Below are 22,145 nucleotides of genomic sequence, written 5' to 3' on the forward strand. Positions count from 1 at the left end.
GCCATTTTCCACATTGCTACTCTGATGCCCACAAAGGATTTGGATAAATACCGCTGTGACAAGAAGAGGCACCTGGGGAATGATTTTGTTTCCATTGTTTACAACGATTCTGGAGAGGATTTCAAGCTGGGCACAATAAAGGTAGGGGATTTTCCTCGTGGGTGTGTTACAGCAGGAGCACAGGGTTGTACCCTCATGTGTGTGGGTGTTACCCTAAAAGCTGTGTGGGGATTATGGGGGGAGCTGTTGGCTGTGGTGGGTTCACTGCTGTGTGTTCATGGCATTCTCAAACCATGATGCTGCCAGGGAAATGTTTCTGACTGGTGCATTGGCTTCTCCTCAGGGGCAGTTCAATTTTGTGCATGTGATCATCACCCCCCTGGACTACGACTGTAACCTGGTGACGCTGCAGTGCCGGAAAGGTGGGAGTGAACCTCAGCCTTTGCTGTGCTGGGGGTTTGCGTTGTAAAAGTTAAAACTTCCAGGAGAAACTCTCTGGAACCAGTTTGCCCAGTTAGATCTGGGTTTGCCCTGCTCACGTACCCTCTCTGGATTGCTCATGCTGTGTTCAAGCCCAGGACCCAGTGCCAGCAGCAGAGCAGATCCCTCCCTCCAGCAGGTCTTTGGAATGCTGGAGGACATGGGGGGTTCAGCAGTGCTGGTGCAGGTGTTTTACCAAAGGTGTTTCTGGCCACACTTGGCTCATGTGAGAGCTCACAGGCTCTCCCCAAACCTTTATGGAGCAGCCAGGATTTGAGAGCCAGTTGTGTTAAACTGCAGAGCAGGTTCTGTTAGAGCGGGAGCTGTGGAGGTTGTGGGTACTTGGTTGATACAATTCCTCAGGTTTATTTGACTTAGATATTTAGTTACTGGCAACCTTTTGCTTCTTAACTGTCTTACAATATTTTTTTCTTATTCCTTTAAACTAAAGACATGGAGGGTCTGGTGGACACGAGTGTTGCCAAGATCATCTCTGACAAGAACCTGCCCTTTGTGGCCCGTCAGATGGCCCTGCATGCCAACGTGAGTACCCCCAGCTCCCTGAGCTTCTTGGCCCATCACCAGCTTCCAGGGAAACAGGCAGGGCCTGCTAAAGCAAAGAAACAACTTTTCCACTTGACCTTGAAGCCAGAGTTGGCACCTGAGCAGTCCTAACTCAGTGCTGATTGCAGTTGCTGTCAAACTGCTCTGAAAAATTTGATTAATTTTATTGTTGAGATTACATTAATGTGGCTCCTCTCTTTCCCTGCTTCTCCCCACCCTTCCCATCCCAGATGGCTTCCCAGGTCCACCACAGCAGATCCAACCCCACGGACACCTACCCCTCCAAATGGATCGCGAGGCTGCGCCACATCAAGAGGCTGCGGCACCGGGTGAGTGCAGCTGCCCTGAGGGTGGGACTGGGCTGGACTGAGCCTCTGCCTGCAGCTGAGGCAGGTGAAACCAGCTGTCAGAGCTGGCAGAGTGACAGGGGGGCTGTGTGTACAGAGCTTAGAATCCAGCTGGTCATGGAATCACAGAGTTTGGGTTGGAAGGGACCTTAAGGATCATCCAGTTCAAGTGTGGCAATGTCAAACAGTTTCACTGGCAGTAAGGGCTTTGGGAAGCTTTATCCTGGAATCCCAGAATCACTGATATTGGAAAAGCCCTCCAAACCCATTGAGTCCAATGGATATCCAATGCCCACCTTGTCCCCAGCCTAGAGATTGCCACCTCCAGGAATTCCTTGGGCACCTCCAGGGCTGAGGACTCCGAACCTCCCTGGGCAGCCCCTTCCAGTGCTTGACCACCCTTCCCATGGGGAAATTCCTCCTGGTGTCCCATACCTGGACACAGAGTGGCACTGCCACAGTGTCCTGGTAACCTGCCCTGCCCAGATGGAGATTTGGAAGAATTTTGGAGAGAATGGAGCTCACCTGCTCTCTGTTGCCTTTCAGCTCCGTGAAGAGACACAGTACCAGAGCCCTGGCCTTCCCCTGCAGCTGCACCCCTCTGCCCCCACAAAGCCCCCTCCCCAGATGCCCCAGGACCCCCCTCCCAGCTACGAGACGGGGCAGAGGAAGAGGCTGATCTCCTCCGTGGATGACTTCACTGAGTTTGTGTAGGGCCAGGCTCAGGGTGTCCCTGCAGGGACACTGGGGCCATGGAATTGTGTTCCCTGCCTGCTGATCCCTGCACCTGCATGGACACAGGGATTGGAGGCACAGCCTGGCTGCTCCTTGCATGTGGACTTGGCAGTGAACCTGCCAGGAGCTTTGAGTGCCCCTGAGGATGACACTGGATTCCCAGCAGAAGCTCCCAGAGGACCAACCCACTGTGTTTGGTTTGATTTGAGCTGTTTCAAAGCTTCTCTGCTGGGAAATTCCCTGCAGAACCTTTCCTTGGACTCCTTCCACAGCAGCTCCTGGTGGAAGCAGACAAAGGATGATCCTCTGCAGATCCTCATGTGAAGGTACAGGAATTGTGGCATTTTTGAGGACTTTATTGGGAATTAAATATGAAGTATTGAAAATCCAGTTGCTATTTCTGAGCACCCCAGAATCCCAGCTCCTCCCTGAATCTCAGGGCTGTCAACACTTGGACTCTTCAGGCTCTGACTCATTCTGCTGCCAGCTCTGGAAAGAGTTAATTTGCATTCTCTCTTGCTCAGAATGCTGCTTAAGTTCCCAAGATTTGTCTTCATTTTGGCCATCTGCAGAATTTCCCTGGCTGCAGGAATGCTGGGGTGTCTCACCCATCCCCATGCACCTGATAAATCCCTTTTTGACTGCTGCCAAGTCTTGGGCATCATCTCCCCACGAGTTTTGCCTCTTCCCTGACAGGGAGGCTCTCAGGGGAGGCTGAAGCAGCTCAGTTGGAGCTTCCAGGGCAGGTGGGCACAGCTGGAATGGGACTTGCAGCCCATCCTGAGGCAAGGAGGGCACCAGACACTACAGCACCCAACTGGGAGGCACCTCATAAGCTGGACTATACTGTGAGAACTTCATCTCCTGCTTGCTCCATGAGGGGGAAGCGTGGCTGTGGGAATGGCTGCCAGCAGGGAGATGAAGTGCAATGTGCACAAAGTGGGACTGTGAAGGGACAGGTGAGGGACAGAGGGACAGCCCTCACCTGTGCAGGTGTGTGGGAACACCAAGTGTCCGTTGTGTTTGAGTGTTTATGAGTCATACAGGAAATAAAATATTTGTCTGATCAGTGCGGTCTTGATATCCTGGGGAAGTTCCATATAAATCCTTCCTCCTATCGTGGTTTAGTTCCCAGCCTGGTTTGCTCATGGACCACCCCCTACCCCTCGCAGTGTTGGACACACGGATTCCTGGCTGTGTTCCAGTCCTGGACTGGGATATTCCCTCTGTGCTGGGGAGGGGACTCTGTCAGCTTTGTCCTTGTGCCACCCCCAGTACCACAGGTGAGCTCATTCATTAACACCAGCCCTGACAGGCTGGAGGATTTTAGGAAATGTCTTGTGCTGTGCAGGAGACCTTAATTAAAATTAAGCATGCAGAGAGAATGAGGGTGGGGTGGAGAGGAGCAGCTGGAGCAGGACAAAACCACCTGAGCCAGGTTTTAGCAGTCAAGTGTTTATTTGACTTTGTCATTTTGTAAGAAACATCCCCACAGTTACAAAATACACCATTTTTGTTTGCAGTGAAATGCTGACCAGACAGGCACTGTTGGCATTTTGGTCACAATCATTGTTCTTTTAAAAAAACAAAAATTAGAAAAAATAAGGCACTTACAGAAGTCCCTCCCTCTCCCTTGGAACGAATGGATGGGGGTCTCATTTTTCATTTAAGCAGCTTGATCCTGATACATCACTGTGAGATTCAAGGCAATAAATAAGACACCATCTCTCGGTGACTAGACACAAAAATATACATTCGGGGGATTGATGGGCTTTGAGTCAAAGTTATTGCTGTGAGGGTGTAACTCCATGGCTGAATCCCCTTAGCTGGGACATGGAGGGGAGCCTGGGACCCTGCTGGAGCCGGCACAGGAGCTGCTGGAGCAGAAGTGAGAGTGCTGGAAGCTGTGGGTGCTGCCCACCACGCAGGGCTGGGCTTTTCCAGGGACTGTGGGGGCACAGCTGCTCCCCGTACTTCAGGGAAGTAGGGCAGTTGTCTGATCCCTTCCTGCTCCCCTGGCATCAGGAGGAGCACTTGGGAAAGGCACACACACCGAGTCACACCCACACACACACAGAGGGCAGGGAACAGGCACTGGGAACAAAAATCCAGATGGATTTGGGGAGCATCTTTGTTCCAGCTGCCCCTTAGCTCAGGAAGGGCTGCTCGGAAACATCTGGGACCTGCTGGCCCCTCCTGCTCCCAACCTCTTCTAATGAGGATACTCCGGCTGAGAACTGACCATCAGGAATTGAACTTTTTGGCTCTTCAAGACACTTCCAAGACCTGCTTGGTTTATTTGGGACGTTTCAATCACTGAATATTCCCACAGAGCCCGTGGGGTGGCTGAATCTACACCCCTGGTGCTCCATAGAGGTGAGACGGGCTGTGCCAGGGCAGGGCTGTGGGGAAAGGAGCTTTGGAGCTGGAGAGACTCCAGCGTGGGCTCTGGGGACATCCCAGCTCTCTGGGACACCTCACCACTGCTCCTCTTACTGCCTTGCTCTGGGAACATGGCACTGGCCCTGTCACCAAAAAGGAGTCATGGACATGAGCCTCGTGCTGTGCTGCCTGGGAAGGTAAAGGAACAAAAAACCCAAGGCAAATAGTGTTCTATCTGTGGCTTGAAAACCAGGGTTTTTTCTGAGCACAAAGCTGACCAGCACCTGGTCCCAGCCCTGGGCTCAGCCTCCTGCCTGCTGCAGGCACCTCCCTGTCCCACTCCTGCCTTCTGGGCCCCTCTCTGTCCTCTCTCCCCTTGTCCTGGTTACCAGGATTGCATTTCTCCCCTCTCTGCACTCCACTTCTCTGTGCTCCCTGCTCTCCAACACCTCCATGCTGACCGAGCACCACCTCATTTGTCTTCTCCTGCCCTCATCCCTCTGCAACCTTTCCACAACATCCGTCCTGCACAGCACCTGAGCTTTCCACAGGTAACTCAGACCTGTCCCAAAGGCACTTTAGAGCCGCCAGTGTCCCCTGCAGCCACCCTGACTCACACAGCCAGGGGAGCACAGGGACACTGGAATGAAATCTTCACAAGTATCCAACACAGCTGGGGGCTGGAGGGGAGGCTCAGGAGGCCATGGAGCAATGGAAGTGCTTTAGGAGCCCCCTCTCTCCACCTGGAAAAGTCTCCCTGCCCTGGGAAGGTGCTTCCAGGCCCACCAGCACCAGAGGCAACTGAACCCAAGGCCCCTGCCCTGCAGCTCTGCCCCCTCATCCTTCCTTCCACCATCTCACTGTCCAAAGCATGGAGCAGGTTCTGGAACACACAGAGGAGCCCACTGGGGGCTCTTCCCCATCCACCTGTGGCCACTGCCCCGAGCCAGCCCAGGAGAGCACACACACCACACACACACAGACACCCAATCCTTATATACACGGGACATTCCCAGGAAGAAGCACTTAATACATCCTTTAAATAACTCTGACAATAGTGTTCTGTCTCCTATCTACATGTTTCAAACACGGTACCGATGCTATGAAAATATAGCAAACATACAAAAATATATACATTTAAAAACCAAACAAACCCCGTATAAATTACTTACAATAGCCATAAGGTGAAATGGGGCTAAGGAGGGCAAGGCAGCCCCTGGGGGGCTTCAGGCACCCCCAGGCTGAGATCTGGGGGGCCCCATGGCACAGGCCAGCTGTAGCCCAGCAGCTGTAGCCCAGCACATGGTGAATCCCAGCTGGCAGGGCTGAAGGGAGCCCAAAAAAACTCCCTCAGGGCTCCACCTGCCTCCTTTGTGCTCAGGGAAGGCGCTGGCACTGCTGCCCGAGCTGGGGCTGCGCTGCCCTCCTCCCTGCCCATTTCAGTTTATGATTTAAACAAACAAAATACTGCTTTTGTGATATATTATCCCATTCTTAGCTCGCACGTGTCACTGGTAGCCGAGGAAAGCCTTGTTTAAAGTGCTGGGCAGTACATAGGAACAAGTAAACCAAAAAAAAATACATATACTTAGGGCAATACATTCCTTGGGTTAGAGAAGCCAAGCAGCCAGCGGCGCCTGCACCCCGGGGCCACAGTGGGGGGACAGGGCAGGTGGGGACCTCAGTGACACCAGCACGTTGGGAACCCCACAATGGGAGTTTGGGAACCCCACACTCGGAGGTGGCTGAGGCAGCCCAGGGGTCTCTTGTCCCCAGCTCGCTGCAATGTCCTTTGTTTTAAATATTGGATTTCTTTAAATACAAATAATAGTACCAATTTCTGGAGGATAAAAGTAGCCAATACTGGAAATTAACTGCTCTGGGTGTAGATAGCATTTCTCTATATATCTATTTATGCTTAAAAAACAAGGAGGGTTAAATACCGTCTCGAAAGCTGTCGCTTTCCTCCACAGTGCGTCTGGTCGACAAAAATCCAAGACTTGGTTCAAACCTTCAAGGCCTGGGGCTCTCCTTTCCCTTTCCCACCTGGCACAGCCAGCAGGGAAGGGGGGGAGCTTTATCCCGTCCCCCTGTGCCCACCCCAGTCCCACCTGTGGCCGGTTGCAGCCGGGGCCGTTGAACACCCTGTGAGCCAGCAGGGACCTCCTGCACCTGCTCACGCCCCGGGGAAAGGCTCGGCCTTCTCCCCATCCGTCTCTCCCCCTGGAACGCTCCCTGGGGCCGTTTCTGGAGGGCCGGTGGCCGTGCCAGCGGCGTGGCCGGAGCCCCCTGTGCCCGGCCGGCCCAGCCGCCGCGGCAGCTCTGGGCAGGCACAGCCCGCCCAACAAAGCCCTGCCAGGGCATCGCTCCCACACCCCGGTTACTTGACTGTGGGGTGCACCCGGTTCTTGGCCCGCAGGGGCCGTTTCCTCCTGGCCGTGCAGGGCTTGCCCGCCGTGCCCGCGGCCGCGCTGACCCCGCGGCTGGCCCGCAGCAGCCGCCCGGGCACGGGCACGGCCCCGGCACAGCGCGGCGACAGCGGCTCCGTGCCCGGCGCCTCCGGGGACGGGCCCTGCTCCGGGCCCCCCTCGGGCCCGCGGTGCCTCCTGCGGGCGCGGCGGCTGCGGGAGAACTCGAGCAGGTGCTCGATGCGGGACACGTCCTCCGTCACCTGGTTGACGCGGTCGAACTGCACCAGCAGCATCTCGAAGAGCGAGAGGAGCCGCTGGATGTCGGCGTCCACCTCCAGGCTGTCGCGGGCGCTCAGCACCAGGCTCAGCCCGTCCAGCTGGCTGGAGGACGTGGAGGTCCTGGAGCTGTCGGAGGCGGCGCTGGGAGTGGGGCCACGGAAGGACTTGGAGTCGCTGGAGTCTCGCGAGGGCAGCGGCTCCATCCCCTCGAACCTCACCTTGTGCCGGAACTGGGGGGGAGAGGAGAAAGGGCAGCGTTACGGCAGGAAGGGGGAACACTCCAAACAGCTCCAAGGCTGCTCCAGCCATTCCTGGTGTGACAGGCACGGGCTGGATCCCAGACAAAGCCACGTGGGACTGTGGGGCTGAGAATGGGCAGCTGATGCCTGTGCAGTTCCCATCTCTCCTGGGCCCCCAGGGGTGGCCACTGCTCCTACCCTTGCCTGCCAGAGAAACCCATCTGCAGGAAGGAGCCAGAGGCAGGAAAAGGCTAAGGATGGCGGGTGCTGCTCTGTGCCACCATGCCCCTTCTCCACAGAGCCCCCAGGCTGGCCTCACCTCCTTGGCTTTGCTGAAGCCCATCCACATCTTGAGCCTGCGCATGAACAGCTCGACCATCTCATAGTCCTGGGGCTCGAAGGCGGGCCGGTAGAGCTCGAAGCGCATCTCGCGGTAGCTGTGGATCAGCACCACCGCCAGCAGCCGCAGCACGACCCACGCCTCCAGCACCACGTAGGAGGTGCAGAAGAGGCAGCAGAGCCCCGAGGCCTCGGGCAGGCAGGGCCGCAGGCTGGCGCTGCCCCGCAGCAGGGCCAGCAGCAGCAGGAGGCTGCTGCCCACGCTGCGGAAGGACTCGGAGGAGGAGGAGAAGAGCTGTGGAGGGACAGAGGAGATGTGTGAGAAGGGAGCACAGCAAAGTGTTCTCCTGACCTTCAATATGCCCTCCCACCTGGGTCCTGAGGGGTGGCCCACAAATGGGCTGGGGCAGGGACAGCCCCTGGCCAAAGGTGCCAGCGGCAGGACGGGCACAGAGTGCCCAGGGGGCCCAGGGGCTTTGCTCATGTCATGCCAGGGAAAAGGGGCAGCAGGAGCACCAGCAACCCCTCTGTGAGGGAGGAGGACAGAGGTGCTTACCAGGAAGCCGAGCTGGGCGTAGGCCAGGAGGAGGAGGGCGAAGGCCACCCCTGCAGCCATCAGCTCCTTCACGGACTTCTGGAAGGTCTTCCCAAACACTGACCACTGCCGGACAAAGCGCAGCTGCTGGGCAGCCTGGGAGGGGAGAGGAGGCAGTTACAGACATACCCCCAGCCCAGGAAGGGTGAGAAACACGTGAGAAACCCAAACCCCAGCAGAGGGTTCCTTGCACAAACACCCCAGCCTGCAGGTTCCTTGCAGACAGAACCATCTGACTGAATTCCCCAAGGGAATCAAGGGCTCAGAGACTCAAAGTGCCCAGCACAGACACAAGTGGCCTCCCTGCCACCCCCTCCCCTGGCAGGGCTGTGCAGGGGTGACAAGCACAGCAGGGCCAAAGCACCCAGCACCCGGGTACGTGCAGCTCCCCCAGCCCGCTGTACCTGCACGGTCAGGAGGAAGAGGAGGGACGCGGCCAGGCTGCTGAAGACAGAGCTGAGGAAGGCCACCTGGTAGAAGTTGGTGAAGCCCCTGCGGTTGCTGAGGTACCTGAGCCACTGCTGGTCAGCCAGGGTAGCCTGGCTGAGGTGCACCAGCACCGTGCACGTGGTGAGCAGGATGAAGAGCCACTGGCTGTAGTTGCCCCACAGGGTGAAGTAGGCTCTGCCTTCCTTCTTGATGGCCAGACACTCTGACACCACAAAGTAAACTACAAACAGCATGAGGAACACCTGGAGGAAGAACAGAGAGGTCACCAGGAGAGGTGATAGAGACATGACCAGGAGAAGAGGAGTGGGGAAGGTAACAGGAGATGAGAGGACAAGCCCTGACTGCTGTACTGCACCCAGGACAGCAAAATCCCCCCAAACCAGGCCAAGTTCCACCACTGCATACCTGGGGCACCCCCTGCATCCTGCCCTGCCCTCCTCGCTCATCCAGCACCCCAATCCCTGCTGAAGGCCCCCAGTGCCCAGACCCAGTGGCCCTGTGGCAGGGTGGCAGCACCCAGGGGACGAGAGCTCTGCTGACACCCACCCAGGCAGGGTGACAGACATGGGGACAGGCAGAGCAGCTCGAGCCCACAGTGCCCAGCTGGGTGAGGGTCCCCAGAGCCCCCCAGCAGAGGGCAGGGGGTGCAGGGGAGGCCCCACACTGACCATCATGAGCAGCTGCAGGGTGACCCCCGTGCTGAGGCGCAGCAGGGGGAAGGGGCTGATGGTGACAGCGGCGATGGCCTGGCCGGCCCCAGGGAACTCCAGGCGCAGGGTCAGGGCCACGTGCAGGTCCACGCTGGGGTTGTACTGCAGCAGCTCCACAAACACTGCCCGGCTCCTGCAGGGCACAGCACCAGCTCAGGGGCCACTCTTGGGGGGGACACGGGTCCTGTGGCCCTGTGACACCCCAGCACCACTGCTGAGAGCCCAGGTGGCAGCAGGACACTCTCCCTGCCCTGCCTCACTCACATGTTGTCGATCCACGTGTGCTGCTGCAGGAACTCCAGCTGAGCCCGGCTCTCCTCCAGGGAAGGGCCCAGCTCCTGCACGTAGCCACTGCTGTCGTAGAAGGAGATGTAGCCCCAGTACCAGATCCTGCAGAGGAAGAGGAGCTGTGGGTGAGGCTGAAGGACACTGGCTGCTCTCCTGCATGGCAGGCCAGGATGTGGTGTGCAGATGCAGACCCTGCCCCTCAGGATTTATTTCACAGGACAGATTACAGGGGTGCATTGATCCACCTCAGTGCTCCCAACCCCAGAAGAGCCCCAAGCCCTGTGGTGGCCCACAGCTGCATGGAGATGATGGCTCTGGGGACAAACTAGAGAAGAAACCAAGTGTGATTTATGTCCTGCCCAGGGTGAAGGACAACCTGCTGTCACCCCTTGAGCAGAAATCTGGGCTGCTGGCTTCCCCTGCCCTGCCTGTGCCCTGGAAGGAGCAGAGTTGATCCCCCGTCCCTGGGCCCCAGAACAGCACAACGCAGCTGCTCAGGCCATTCAGAATTTCCGTGTCCATCCCCCCTTTGCCAGGCTCAGGGACTGAGGTGAGGGCTGGGAACAACTCAGGGCATTGTAAAGACCTTGGAGAGGTGTGCAAGGGTCCCTGGAGGAGGAGCAGGGCTGGGAGCAGGGCTGGCAGCAGACAGGGCAGCCTTACCCTGCCAGGTCGGGCGCTGAGTGTGCCCACGCCGCCGTCCCGTTCCCAGCTGGGCTCTCCCAGCCCACACCATAGTCAGCAGTGGCAAAGCTGTGCTGGTCAGTGCAGCTCCTCTGGGCACTGCCCATGCCCTGCAGGATGTCCTGGGCACTCTGCTGGCACTCAGCTGCAATGAGACCACCCTGTGAGCCCAGCATGGAGCTCAGCTTCCCTCCCAACCCTTCCAAACCCATCCCCACCAGTGCCCCAGGGTGAGGGAATGGGCATGCACAAAGTCAGGGATTCAGGAAAGGATGGATATTAATAATAAAAATAGATGTCCAATTTAGGAGTCATGATACAGCCATGCCTCCAGGTCAGAGTGGATTAGCTGGGTACAAGTGGAGGAAAACAGAGACATCCCAACTGGCCTTGGGTAACCGGGGACCTGACCTCTGGATACATCACTGGCTTCAAACTGCCAGAGGGCAGGGTTAGATGGGATATTGGGAAGGAATCTTCCCTGGGAGGGTGGGCAGGCCTGGCACAGGGTGCCCAGAGCAGCTGCGGCTGCCCCTGGATCCCTGGCAGTGCCCAAGGCCAGGAAGTGTTAGGTGTCCCTGGATGGACTTTAAGGTCCCTCCCAGCCCAAACCATTCCATGATCCACTGTCCCAGTTCATGTGTGCAGAGCAGAACCACTGCCTGCCCAAGCTGTGCTCCTCCCTCAGCCCCACTGCACCCAGAGCTGTCCCTGCAGGACTGTCACCTGGCAGAGTGACAGCAGTGCCACCCTCCCTGCCCTGCCCTCCCTCCCTGGTACCTCCGTGCAGGCGCAGCTGCCGCAGCCGGGCCGTCCCCAGCGTGGTGCTGTGGCTCTCCTGGCCAGAGCCATTGTTGTACAGGTAAGGGAGGAACACCTGGGACATCCACACCCAGAACTGATCCGACCTGCAGGGGCAAGGTGTGACATTGCTGAGTCGAAGTTCCAGGGGCTTTAGGGCATGAACAAGCCACACTGATGTGCACTGAGAGCCCAGGGCTCTGCAGGGGCACAGCCTCAGCCCAGCGATCCCAGTGCCAGGCTAGGCTACTGGGAGCTCCCAGGGCTGTGGAAAATCAGCTGGGAATATTGATTCCAGTTAAACTCATGTGCAGAGTGAGGAAAGGCAGACTCTGGCCAAGATGCCATTTCTGGCTCTTGTGGCTGTAAATTCTGGAGACAGAGAAACTCTTGTGCTTTAGAGCAGCTCCAGAAAGATCAACATCAGCTCCCACAGCCCCTTCCCACTGGGGAAACCACTAAACCTCAGAGAAATGAAACCTCTCAATCCCCAGAGGCCCCTCTGCTCTCCAGGGGAGCAGCAGAACCACAGAGACAAACAGGAGCTGCTCACTGCTGCAGAGTGCCCAGCTCCCCATGGGCACCAAGGAACCTCCTAAGGGACAGAGTGTGGAGCACAAGCCCAGGAGCCGACCCCCCTGACCCCCCCAGGGGCCGGCAGCACCTCTTGATGAGCAGGAAGTCGTTGCTGCCCAGCTGCTGCTTGATGGAGCTCTGCAGGAGGAAGGCCCGGCTGGTGCGGGAGGCGTCCCCGTAGTTGGTGAGCAGGACCACCAGCAAGAACATCATGTAGATGAGGAAATTCTGGGAAGCAAAGGGTAAAAATGGGATGGCATGGAAGGGCTGGATCCCCATCCTGCAGCAGAGCAGTGCTTTCAATGGCAATGCAACTGGATCAGACCCAGAGGCTGAGAAACTGAGGCAGGAGCTGGAGCCAAGCACTCAGAGCATCCCAGCATGACTGGGAGGGCCCACACTCAGATGTGTCTGAGCCCTGGGCACCAGGCAGCAGCAGATGTCCCACCTTGAGCATCCTGTGCAGCAGCTTGACCTTCCTGGCCTCCTCCTTGGCCTGGAAGAGGGCAAATCCCTGCGGGGGCCGGACCTTGCTGATCCTCTCGGACACGTGCTCCACGCAGGGCTGCTCCACCAAGGTGTCATCCTCCTCTGGGTGCAGCCTCTTGGCAACCAGGGAGAAATAGAGGGCTTCCAGCAGCACCTGGGGCACAGGGAGAGAGCTGAGCCTGCAGGGAGCTGGGCCACCAGCAGCAGCTCCCTTGGCACAGCTAGCACGGCACAGCTCCTACCCGAACCTTCAAAACCACGTGCCACCAGCCCTGCCACAAGCCCTGCCACCAGCTCTGCCTCTGGTGTCCACATCCCACCCATCCTGAGGGATGCAGGGATGGGAGAGACCATTCAGTGCCCACTCTGACCCCATTTCTTTGTGCAAGGCCTTGTCAGGCATTGGAAGGGGCTGTGGTGGATTCACCATGCCTGGAAGTGCTCAAAACCCACATGGATGTGGCACTTGGGGACATGGGTTAGTGGCGAACACGGGGGTGGTGCTTGAAGGCCCTGGTAACTTTAAAGGGCTTTTCAAACCTCATCAATTCCATGACTGCGACCATCAGCTGGACAAGTTAATCCCACACTCAGGTCAGTGCGCTCGTGCCACGCTCACCTTCAGGGGCTCCCAGACCAGGAACGATGCCAGAAAGCTGAATATCCCTGAGATGAGCCACATGAGGGCCACGCTGGAGGAGAAGCCCACCCCGATCCACACGGAGACGCCCGCGGCGGCGGCCAGGAGCAGGAGGCTGATGCCATGAGCCAGCAGGGAGCACCAGGGAGGGAGCAGGCGCTTCCTGAACGTCTGCTCTGCAACTGGGGGCAGCAGGAGGAGCAGGGAGAGCGGTGTGAGCATCACTGCGAAGGGCCCGTGGGCACAGGAGGGGCTGGGCTCAGCGCTCATCCCAGCACAGAGCTGCCACCAGCCCGGGAGGGTTTGGAGGGACCAGCCCACGCATTCTGCAGGGAGCAGAGCAGAGCTCCCCAGGGACACCGCAGGCACTGGCACAGCACGGTGCTGGCCCAGGCCTCACTGAGATCCAGGCTCCAAGAGAAGCTGACAGGAGCAGTGATATCCCAGGCAGGGAGCAGCCCTTCCCAAGGCTCTTTTTGTGTTTTATTTCCCATTTACCCCACAGAGCTGTAGTGCGGAATGGGCCCTGTCCCCTCACACCCCAGGGCACACCCTGGTACCTGTCCAGGTGGACTTGGCTGATCTGCTCACTTCCCTGGCAGGAGGTGCCACGCTCTGCCCTTTGTCGTTCAGCCTCTGCATCATGACAGCCTCCACCTTCTCCCCAAACACGCTGGACCTGCCAGGCACAGGGGGAACTGCTGAGAGCTGTGTCTCTGCTGGCCCTGTGCTGAGCAGGCTGGCACCAGGGGGGCTGAATGCCAGCGCCAGCACCAGGGCTGGGACATCACACACGTCCCAGGGCACAAACACTGCTGTGCGTCTCATGGACAGGGCCTGACTGTCCCTCCCCGCCCCTGGCTGGCCACTCTGCAGTGCCTGGGGGCTGCCAGCCCTGGGGGTGCTGGTCAGGGTGCCCAGCAGGGTATCCTGGGCTTGGTAACACTACAGGGATTTGGGGAGAATTCCCTTCTCCCTCCCATCAGTGCCACGAAGGGAGCCCTCATCCCAGCACTGTGCCCAACACTGCTGGAGACACAGCTGTGGCCTTAGGGGAGGCTCCAGGTGGCTCCTGGAAGGGTGGCAGTGAGTTGTGGCTGTGGGGGCTGCAGGAGCCATGGCCAGCAGGGACAGAGTGACCCGTGAGAGCATCCCAAAGGCAGCTCAGCTCAGCCCCCATGTGGCTCTGCTCCCCAGACACTCACAGGCCTGAGATCAGATCTGTTTCTGCCCTCATGTACGGCCCCAGGTCCTGGGAGATGCCGCTGGCTCCATCTGCCAGGATCTGGCGGATCAGATCCTCATCTGGGAAGAGAGAGCACAGACAGGGTTGGCAGGAGCTCAGAGCTCAGTCCCCAGCACCACCCCAGGGCATGGCTCAGCACCTGCTGGAGCTGGGGACGAGGAAGAGGAGGAGGAGGGTCACAGCCATGTCCTTCCCCCAGGACAGCCCTCCCCTGCTCCCTGTCCTCCAGCTCCTGTCCATCCCAGCTCGCCCACAGAGCTGGGCAGACAGAGCTGCTTCAGAAGGCCAAGTTTTCATCCACAGCCTCAGGGCCACCCTGTGGCTTTGAAACCAGTGAGGCAGTGCTGGCTGCTCGCAGCATTCCCATGGGTACACACCTCTCCTGGCTCCCACTCTGCTGCCCAGTAGGATTTCTGTTTTTCCAGACTAAAAGCAGACACAACCCTCTGCCCTGCCCTCTGGGGTGCAGCCAGTGCTGATGCAGCAGCTCTGCCCGGGCCAGGGGCTCACCTGAGGCTGAGAAGTAGCGGGGCTGGCCCTGGTGGTGGATGCCCAGGGACAGGGTGTCCTCCTCGGGGGCCAGGGGCGCCTCCAGCCCCAGGTGGCGGCTGGCCCGGCCTCTCTTCAGCCTCTGGATGGTGTTGCCCATGATGGAGGGGTCACTCAGCAGGTCTGGCCAGCTGAGCAGGGCCTCGCTGGAGGGCCAGGGCACCAGGCTGTGGGGAAATGGGAACAGTCAGGAATGAGGGGAGCAGAGGAAAGGAACCTGGTGGGACTGCAGAAACAGCTGTGGGAGCCAAGCCCAACCCAGCCCAGCAAAGCACAGACTGGAGCCCTGCTTGCTCCATCTCCAGAAACCCACTCACCTCTTGGAGTCCTCCAGGAACAGATCTGTTTTGGTTTGCTCAGAGAAGGCCTGTGGGGAACAGGAAGGTTTCAGGAGCAGGACACAGGTGTGTGCCTGGTCAAAGCAGTGGCTGGGAACACCAGGGGTCACTGAGCTGCTCCTAGCCCTCCAGGAGCCCGCCCAGCTGCGGGGAGGGAAGCACTCACCTCTGCCTGGAGCCCGGGGAAGGTGGGGAAGGAGCTGTCAAGGATTGAGGAGTCCAGGTAGTTGTCGATCTCCAGGGACTGCTGGTCTGAGTGGGTCACGGTGTGGCTGATGGAGACCTGCAGGGCACACAGGGGGCACAGAGGTGACACTGCCACTGAGACCAGCCACATGCCATCTCCTCTGCCCCCCAGACACCTGCAACCACACATGCCACAGCCAGGGCCACCCAGGCTGTCCCAGCTACAAGCCCCGAGTCTGAGAGCTTTCCCTGTGCGCTCTCAGCAGCATCAGCCCCATGAGCTGCTCACCAGCCCCCAAGCAGCTGGCTGCAATACTTAATGGGGCTGCTAATTGTGCTTAACTAGTCGGTAAATAAATCCCCAGCTAATCCCTGCCCAGCTGAGCTTTGCCCAGGGCAGGCATCAGAGAGGCTCCACTGAGCAGCTCCTGGCTCCTGCCTCAGGCATTTGGGTGCCTAAACAGCTTCTAAAATCTGTCTTTTGGTGCCTGGGCACTGACAGAGGCCAGCAGTGATCTGAGCTCAGGGGACAGAGGCCAGGGAAGGGTCTGGCCCTGGAGCAGCACAACCAGGCAAGTGCAGAGCTCAGCTGGAGGAGAAAGGCCCCAGGAAAGGCAGAATTCAACCTGGTGCCTCCCACCCACCTGAGCAGCCTGCAGCCATCCCCCCTCCTTACCTTGCCACGAGCCATCCGGAACAGAAAGAGAATGACCAGGTAGAGAGGGTACACCACCACGCTGGACACCAGGCCCACAGCCACCGTGTCCACACTGACAGGGAGCAGGCTGGACACGGCCACGTTGCTGCAGGGAGGGAGCACAGACAGGGTCAGCAGCAGCCCTGGGGCTGCCCGGCAAGCAAACAGCAGACAACAGTGCACAACCAGGAATTCCAGATGTGCACAGAGGAAACGGGCCTGGAAACCAAAATCAGGCTGGTTTGGGTCATCCATCATCCATGTCCTGGTCCCAGAGTGCTCAGAATGGAGAGGGCACACCCAAGCAAGGAAGCTCTTCCCAGCAGATGGAAAATGTGTCCTGCCCCAAGGGGACAGGCAGGGTGGGACTGGCTGGGGACACCCCTGAGATGGACACTGCCCACCACACCCTGCACACACCTGAGGTGGACACTGCCCACCACACCCTGCACACACCTGAGATGGACACTGCCCACCACACCCTGCACACACCTGAGGTGGACACTGCCCACCACACCCTGCACACACCTGAGATGGACACTGCCCACCACACCCTGCACACACCTGAGATGGACACTGCCCACCACACCCTGCACACACCTGAGATGGACACTGCTCACCACGCCCTGCACACACCTGAGATGGACACTGCCCACCACACCCTGCACACACCTGAGATGGACACTGCCCACCACACCCTGCACACACCTGAGATGGACACTGCCCACCACGCCGTACCACACGGCGTTGGCACAGAGGAAGAGGAAGATGAGGAGGCAGCAGCAGGTGGCCCTCTGGACGCGGGTGAAGCGGGAGCGGGGCGGGTGGTCCCACAGGGACAGCCACACGTGCTTCTCAAAGAAGCCACGCTGCAGCTCCGCCACGAAGATCCGCCAGAAGCTCCTCAGCTCGCTCTCACCTGGGGACAGAGGGACACGCTCAGGGTGGCTGAGCTGGCCACATCCATCCCAGAAGCTCCAGAGTACCCACACTCCATCCACAGGGCTCCAGGTCTGAGGATGAGGGGCTGGAAAAGCTGCCCAGCAGAAAAGGATCTGGGGGTGATGGGCTGAACATGAGCTCAGCTGTGTCCAGGTGGGCAAGAGGCCAATGGCACCTGGCTCGCACCCCAGGGCAGTGCCTGTCCCTCGTGCAGGGCATTGCTGAGGAACCTCCAGTCCCGGGGTCAGTTCTGGGAACCTCACAAGAGGAAAGACCTGGAGGGGCTGGAGCATGTGCAGAGCTGGGGAAGGGGCTGGAGCACCAGGAACAGCTGAGGGAGCTGGAAAGGGGCTCAGCCTGGAGAAAAGGAGGGGCCCAGGCAGCAGGGGTGAGATGAAGCCAGGGTGTGTGGGGCACTCACTGGCAGCAAACACCTCCCTCTCCACCAGGCCATCGTTGTCCTCGCTCTCCACTGACAGCCAGTCGTTCACGAGAAAGAAATAGCTCTTGCTGCTCTGCAGGTCCCGCACGATGACGTGCTGCAGGTACCACGAGGGGCTCAGGCCTGAATGGGGGCACACAAAGGAAATACTGCATGGCACACATTCCCTGAGTAAGCCCGTGAAGCTATAAGCACTGTCACAGGGACAGTGACATGACTATCATTGGTGGGCACCGCACAGCACCCACGAGGGAAGCGTGGCACAGCCACCTCACGCTCACCCTGAGGTGACATTTATGGTCACAGTGCACAGCACAGTGCATCCTCTGTGCCTGGGGTGGCACCTGGCCAGTCAGTGAGGAGTCCCCCCAGAGTGTGCCCCCAGTCCAGGGGCCAGCTGCCCCAGTGCAGGCCCCTCCGTGTCCAACCTTTGTTGTCGTGCCAGATGCGGATGCGGCAGACGCTGCCCAGGCTGCGCTCCGTGGCGATCTGGAACACGTCCAGGCTGTTGCGGTGGAAGGCGTTGTCCCCATCCAGGTGTCTGTGGCCACTCTTGTTGTCCACCCCGTAGAGGGCGATGCCCACGTGGGCCGTGGTACCTGCAGGGAAGGAAGGCGCTCCCTCAGGGAAGCCCACCCGAGGTGCAGCTGCTCCCCAGCCCTGCCTGTGACAGCTCTATCTACAAACCAGACCCTGAAGGGAAGCTAAACTTGGTGCCTGCCTGCTGTTGGGAAGGATTCAGAACAAAGTGATGGGTCCTGGAGGACAGCAAAAGGAGCCGTGCAAAGGGCCAGCTGGGCAGGAGAGGGTCAGAAGTGAGGAACAACCTCTGCCTCTGCAACCACAGCCCAGTCAAGGAGGACAGGATGGGGGGATTTCTCTCCTGGGTGGTTCCTTCCAGCAGCAATTGCTTGTCCCACCACAATGGCCAGTGGTGGAGCAGCCTGGGCTAGTGGAAGGTGTCCCATGTGAGGAGTTTGGAACCAGAAGGTTTTTGAGGAACCTTCCAACCCAAACCATTCTCTTGACCTGCCCCATCATCACACAATAAACCCTGGGAATGCTGTGGGGAGCCCTGGCCTGAAGCTGCAGCTCTCGGTCCTGCAGGGAGTGTGAAGTGCTGAGATGGGATCTCAGGTGAGCTACAGGTGTCCCTTTGGGAAGCAGACACAGGAGCAGGCTGTGGGCTCACCTGAGCCTCTGCCCCAGCCCGTTTTCACCAGGATCTCGTATTTGTACATCCCGTTCTTGCCGCAGAAGGGGATCACCCCCACGCGGTGCAGGTCGATCATGTCCAGCTTGTGCACGATCAGCGCGGCCACCGAGTAGGTGACAAAGCACACGGCGCACGTCAGCAGCACGATGTAGTTCAGCCCTGGGCCTGGAGCCTGCACAAGAGAGAAGTGTTGAAAGGCCAGCCCAGGAGGATCCCGTTCCCATTCCCATTCCCTGCCTCCTTCCTGGCCATGGCCCCACTCACAGCCGCGGCCCCGCAGCTGCCAGGAGCTCCCTGCTCCTGCTCACGTCACAGGGACACAGCCAGGTAGGGCTGGATGCCCCTGGGAAGCAGGGAGCAGCTGGCAGGTGCAGCTCCCTGGGATCAAACAGTGCTGGGTGACAGCTGGGAGGAACCTTTGGCATCTCCCCAGGATGGGAGCACAGCGTGAGGTGTCCAGGCCGGGGACTAAAGCCATCTGCAAAGGTCTGTTTCCAGCCAGGATTCCCAACCAGGGGACACAGCTTCTCCTGAGCTGTGCCCATCTGCACCTCCCAAAGGCTCCCAGATGCCTGTGCTGGTGCCAGCTTGGACGTGAAACCAACAGGAGCCTATGGCTTTGCTCCAGGTGACAACAACCTGTCCTATGTGTGACAGCACTGCACTGCCTCTGCTTTGCTGTACTCACGGGAAAGATGAACTGGACAGAGTTTGGGGGCACAAACAGGCTGGCCCCAAAGGCTGTGAGGTGCTGGGTCAAGCACACGGCCTGGTCTGGCCTGGTCTCCTCCAGGGGGACAATTCCTTCTGTCTTCCAGCGCTTCTCCTGCTCGCTGAAGTACTGGCACAGGGACGTGTACAGCCCCAGGGTCACCTCCACTGCCGACCAGCTGAAGTGGTTGGTGATGTTCAGGTAGTATTTCTGGATGGGGTCATCCGTTCTGGGGAAAGGAAAGAGCAAGGAGATTACTCCCCTGCCTCCTGAAGGGACACCAGCCCCATTCTGGTGGAGGTGTGACCACATAAAGCTTCCAGCCACAGGGGCAGGGATGCACTCAGAGAGGAGGAAAAGCCCAGTGAACGTGGTGTAATTCACACCCTTTGGCTGTGCAGGTACTCAGGGGCTCCACAGACCACCTGAGCACCCCTCACACGCATCCACAGCACAGCCTGAGGCTGACAGGGAGGCTGCTCCCACCTGGGTGAGGTGAAGAAGGTGTAGAGCTTGTGGTCACTTCCAGCCAGGGCGTCCAGGCTGATTCTCTTGGAGGCAGAGCAGTTGTGCTCGTTGGGCTCGGGCTCGTGATGGAGATAGGCCATGATGAAGGGCTCGGGCTCACTGGCCAGGTAATGCTCTGTGGGGAGGGGAAGGAACAGAAAGGGCGTTTCTGGCAGGCTCAGCCACAGGTCTGGGGCTCAGGGAAGAAGGAATGTAGAGAGCTGTGGGAGATGGTATTCCAGACTGTGCTCCCTCAGTGTGCACCTCAGGGGATCCCTGAGCACTGGGTACCACTGGGCCTGCACCCCAATGCCTTCCAGGGCTAATGTGGCTCAGCAGAAGGGCTGGGAAAAGCAAAAGGCTTCTCAGGGCCAGAACCCACGAGCAAGGATGACACTGGGCATGGAGATTTTCCAGGACACCAGAACCTCGACCATGCAGAGTGAAACGTGCTGCTGGCACCCAGCATCCTTCCCACACTGGTTATCCCTCACACCCAGCCCTCCCCTCCCTCAGGAAGGACCAACAAAGAGATGGATTTGTCTGCCCTACCATTGAGGACTCTGTAGGTGAGCTGAAAGTGCAGTCCTGCTTCCCTGTTGTTGCTCTCCATGATCACAATCAGGTTCACGGACGATCTCGCCTCGATGACCTCAGTGCCAGCCACGAGATTGTCGGGCTCTGTGCTGTTTGAGACCATCACAGTGATGGCTTTCTCAGAGTCCAGGCTCCCGATGGGGATCTGCACCCCGTTGTGTGTCTGGAACTCCATGGAGGCCACCTTGGTGGACACGGTGTAGTTGCTGATGTAGCCAAAGGGGAAGGGATTGGAGTCCACCTGGAACATGACTTGGATGACATCCGTCAGGTTGGAAAGGGTGGAGTTGAAGGCCTGGGGGATGGAGAACTGGCAGTTTGGTGTGTTTTCGTAGCACAGCAGATTAAAGGGGTCAGACCTCTTGCCTGTGGCCTTAATTTCTCCTCCCACCAGCTCGAGGGGCTCTTCGTTCAGCACCCGGGATTTCATCAGGATCCGCATCAGGCTGGAGGACAGGTTGTAGGCTTTGGGAGCCAGCAGCAAATTGTGGGAATCAGCCAGCAGCTCCTGGGGCTTGGATTCTTGTGAAACTGTATTGACAAGGTGGATCAGGTCACCTGCCAGGAGAGACATGAAGAGGAGGTGGTAAATGGCCTGGATAACTGCTACAGTCAGAAGCCCTGACACCTTTCCAAAGCAATCAGACAAGGCTTTCCTTGCTGTCTTCTCACTGTTCCTCTGCACATGACCTTCCTCACTGGAGTGTTCATAGCCCAGAGCTAAAAGCAAAGCTGTCAGCAGCTCCTGCAGCCTCTCTAATCTACCAGGTTTGGTGAGGAATACTTAATCACCACACGCTTGATTTCCCTCCTGTGTAATGAAGAGAACCACAGCTCAGGAAAGAGGGAGGGAATGGATAAAAGAAACATATGTTCCCAAGCTTCTTCACTATAAAGTGCACAACGCTCAGAAGGGAGTGCAGAGGTAACCAGGGGTGCAGAGAAGGTGTCTCTGCTTCCCCCAGGTCACCCAGGTGGGAATTTCCACACAGTGCTCCCAGATGCCCCAGTGAGGTCTGACAGCCTCCTTGGACTCCAACCAGGAAGACAGGCATCTGGAAGCCATAGCTGTTACTCATTGTTTACTAAAAAGAGAATCCCCTGGAGTATTAGTGAGCTTATTAGGAGTATTAGTGGGTTATATTAACAACTGTCAGATGGAAATGTCCACAGAGCAGCTGCCAAAGCCAGGACAGCCCTGGGAAAAGCGCAGGGAGCAGAGAGGGCTGGGATGCCACACTCCAAATGGCAGATGCCACTTCCTAAAAATCTGTGCCAAAGCCCAGATGGCAGAGGAGGGAGCCTGAGAGCTCCCTCAGGCTGCTCCTACCCTGTCCCTGTCCCCACCAGAGGCCAAGGCTCACCTGTGATGTTGAGGATGTTGTCGGCAATGCCGGTCGGGGTCACCGTGCCCTGCGTGGTCTCCCCCTGCAGAATGGTCATCATGGTCTCCAGCTTGTTCAGGGTCCTTGTCAGGCACGACTTGCACACCAGCTCCTTGCTCGCCACCTGCAAAGGGACCAGGGTGTGACAGGGCAGGAGCAGCCCAGGGAAGGGAGTGGCTCTGCCCTCAGGAGAGCTTTCCCTCTGGGCAGGGGCCAGCAGAGGCTGCCCTCTCACACTGACACTGTCAGCAACCTGTTGGTGGTCCCAAGACTCTTCCACCTGCCCCCCACGACACTCCAAAGTGCCAGTGTACAGGCA

At 58.5% G+C, this 22,145-nt stretch overlaps 2 protein-coding genes across 2 annotated transcripts in view; one reads left to right on the forward strand and one right to left on the reverse strand.

Annotated features, from left to right (window-relative positions):
• The window catches only part of TSC2 (TSC complex subunit 2), a 33,274-nt gene extending 30,105 nt beyond the window's left edge, over nucleotides 1–3,169 (forward strand). The window contains exons 38-42 of the mRNA XM_058816059.1: nucleotides 2–141; nucleotides 344–422; nucleotides 932–1,023; nucleotides 1,275–1,373; nucleotides 1,938–3,169. Of these exons, the coding sequence (XP_058672042.1) occupies nucleotides 2–141; nucleotides 344–422; nucleotides 932–1,023; nucleotides 1,275–1,373; nucleotides 1,938–2,105 (578 nt within the window). The 3' untranslated portion in view covers nucleotides 2,106–3,169. The remainder of the gene's footprint in view (nucleotide 1; nucleotides 142–343; nucleotides 423–931; nucleotides 1,024–1,274; nucleotides 1,374–1,937) is intronic.
• Nucleotides 3,170–3,598: 429 nt separating this feature from the next.
• The window catches only part of PKD1 (polycystin 1, transient receptor potential channel interacting), a 76,700-nt gene continuing 58,153 nt past the window's right edge, over nucleotides 3,599–22,145 (reverse strand). The window contains exons 22-46 of the mRNA XM_058815662.1: nucleotides 21,806–21,950; nucleotides 20,397–20,999; nucleotides 19,824–19,980; nucleotides 19,314–19,566; nucleotides 18,602–18,797; nucleotides 17,838–18,008; nucleotides 17,389–17,532; nucleotides 16,734–16,944; nucleotides 16,005–16,131; nucleotides 15,309–15,425; nucleotides 15,122–15,171; nucleotides 14,766–14,971; nucleotides 14,215–14,314; nucleotides 13,570–13,688; nucleotides 12,989–13,191; nucleotides 12,329–12,523; nucleotides 11,969–12,108; nucleotides 11,284–11,411; nucleotides 10,483–10,648; nucleotides 9,796–9,921; nucleotides 9,490–9,664; nucleotides 8,776–9,063; nucleotides 8,333–8,467; nucleotides 7,757–8,071; nucleotides 3,599–7,428 (exon numbers count right to left, since the gene is read on the reverse strand). Of these exons, the coding sequence (XP_058671645.1) occupies nucleotides 6,889–7,428; nucleotides 7,757–8,071; nucleotides 8,333–8,467; nucleotides 8,776–9,063; nucleotides 9,490–9,664; nucleotides 9,796–9,921; nucleotides 10,483–10,648; nucleotides 11,284–11,411; nucleotides 11,969–12,108; nucleotides 12,329–12,523; nucleotides 12,989–13,191; nucleotides 13,570–13,688; nucleotides 14,215–14,314; nucleotides 14,766–14,971; nucleotides 15,122–15,171; nucleotides 15,309–15,425; nucleotides 16,005–16,131; nucleotides 16,734–16,944; nucleotides 17,389–17,532; nucleotides 17,838–18,008; nucleotides 18,602–18,797; nucleotides 19,314–19,566; nucleotides 19,824–19,980; nucleotides 20,397–20,999; nucleotides 21,806–21,950 (5,010 nt within the window). The 3' untranslated portion in view covers nucleotides 3,599–6,888. The remainder of the gene's footprint in view (nucleotides 7,429–7,756; nucleotides 8,072–8,332; nucleotides 8,468–8,775; nucleotides 9,064–9,489; nucleotides 9,665–9,795; nucleotides 9,922–10,482; nucleotides 10,649–11,283; nucleotides 11,412–11,968; nucleotides 12,109–12,328; nucleotides 12,524–12,988; nucleotides 13,192–13,569; nucleotides 13,689–14,214; nucleotides 14,315–14,765; nucleotides 14,972–15,121; nucleotides 15,172–15,308; nucleotides 15,426–16,004; nucleotides 16,132–16,733; nucleotides 16,945–17,388; nucleotides 17,533–17,837; nucleotides 18,009–18,601; nucleotides 18,798–19,313; nucleotides 19,567–19,823; nucleotides 19,981–20,396; nucleotides 21,000–21,805; nucleotides 21,951–22,145) is intronic.

This window comes from Ammospiza caudacuta, chromosome 17 (genome assembly GCF_027887145.1).
Source record: "Ammospiza caudacuta isolate bAmmCau1 chromosome 17, bAmmCau1.pri, whole genome shotgun sequence".
Classification (NCBI taxonomy): domain Eukaryota; kingdom Metazoa; phylum Chordata; class Aves; order Passeriformes; family Passerellidae; genus Ammospiza; species Ammospiza caudacuta.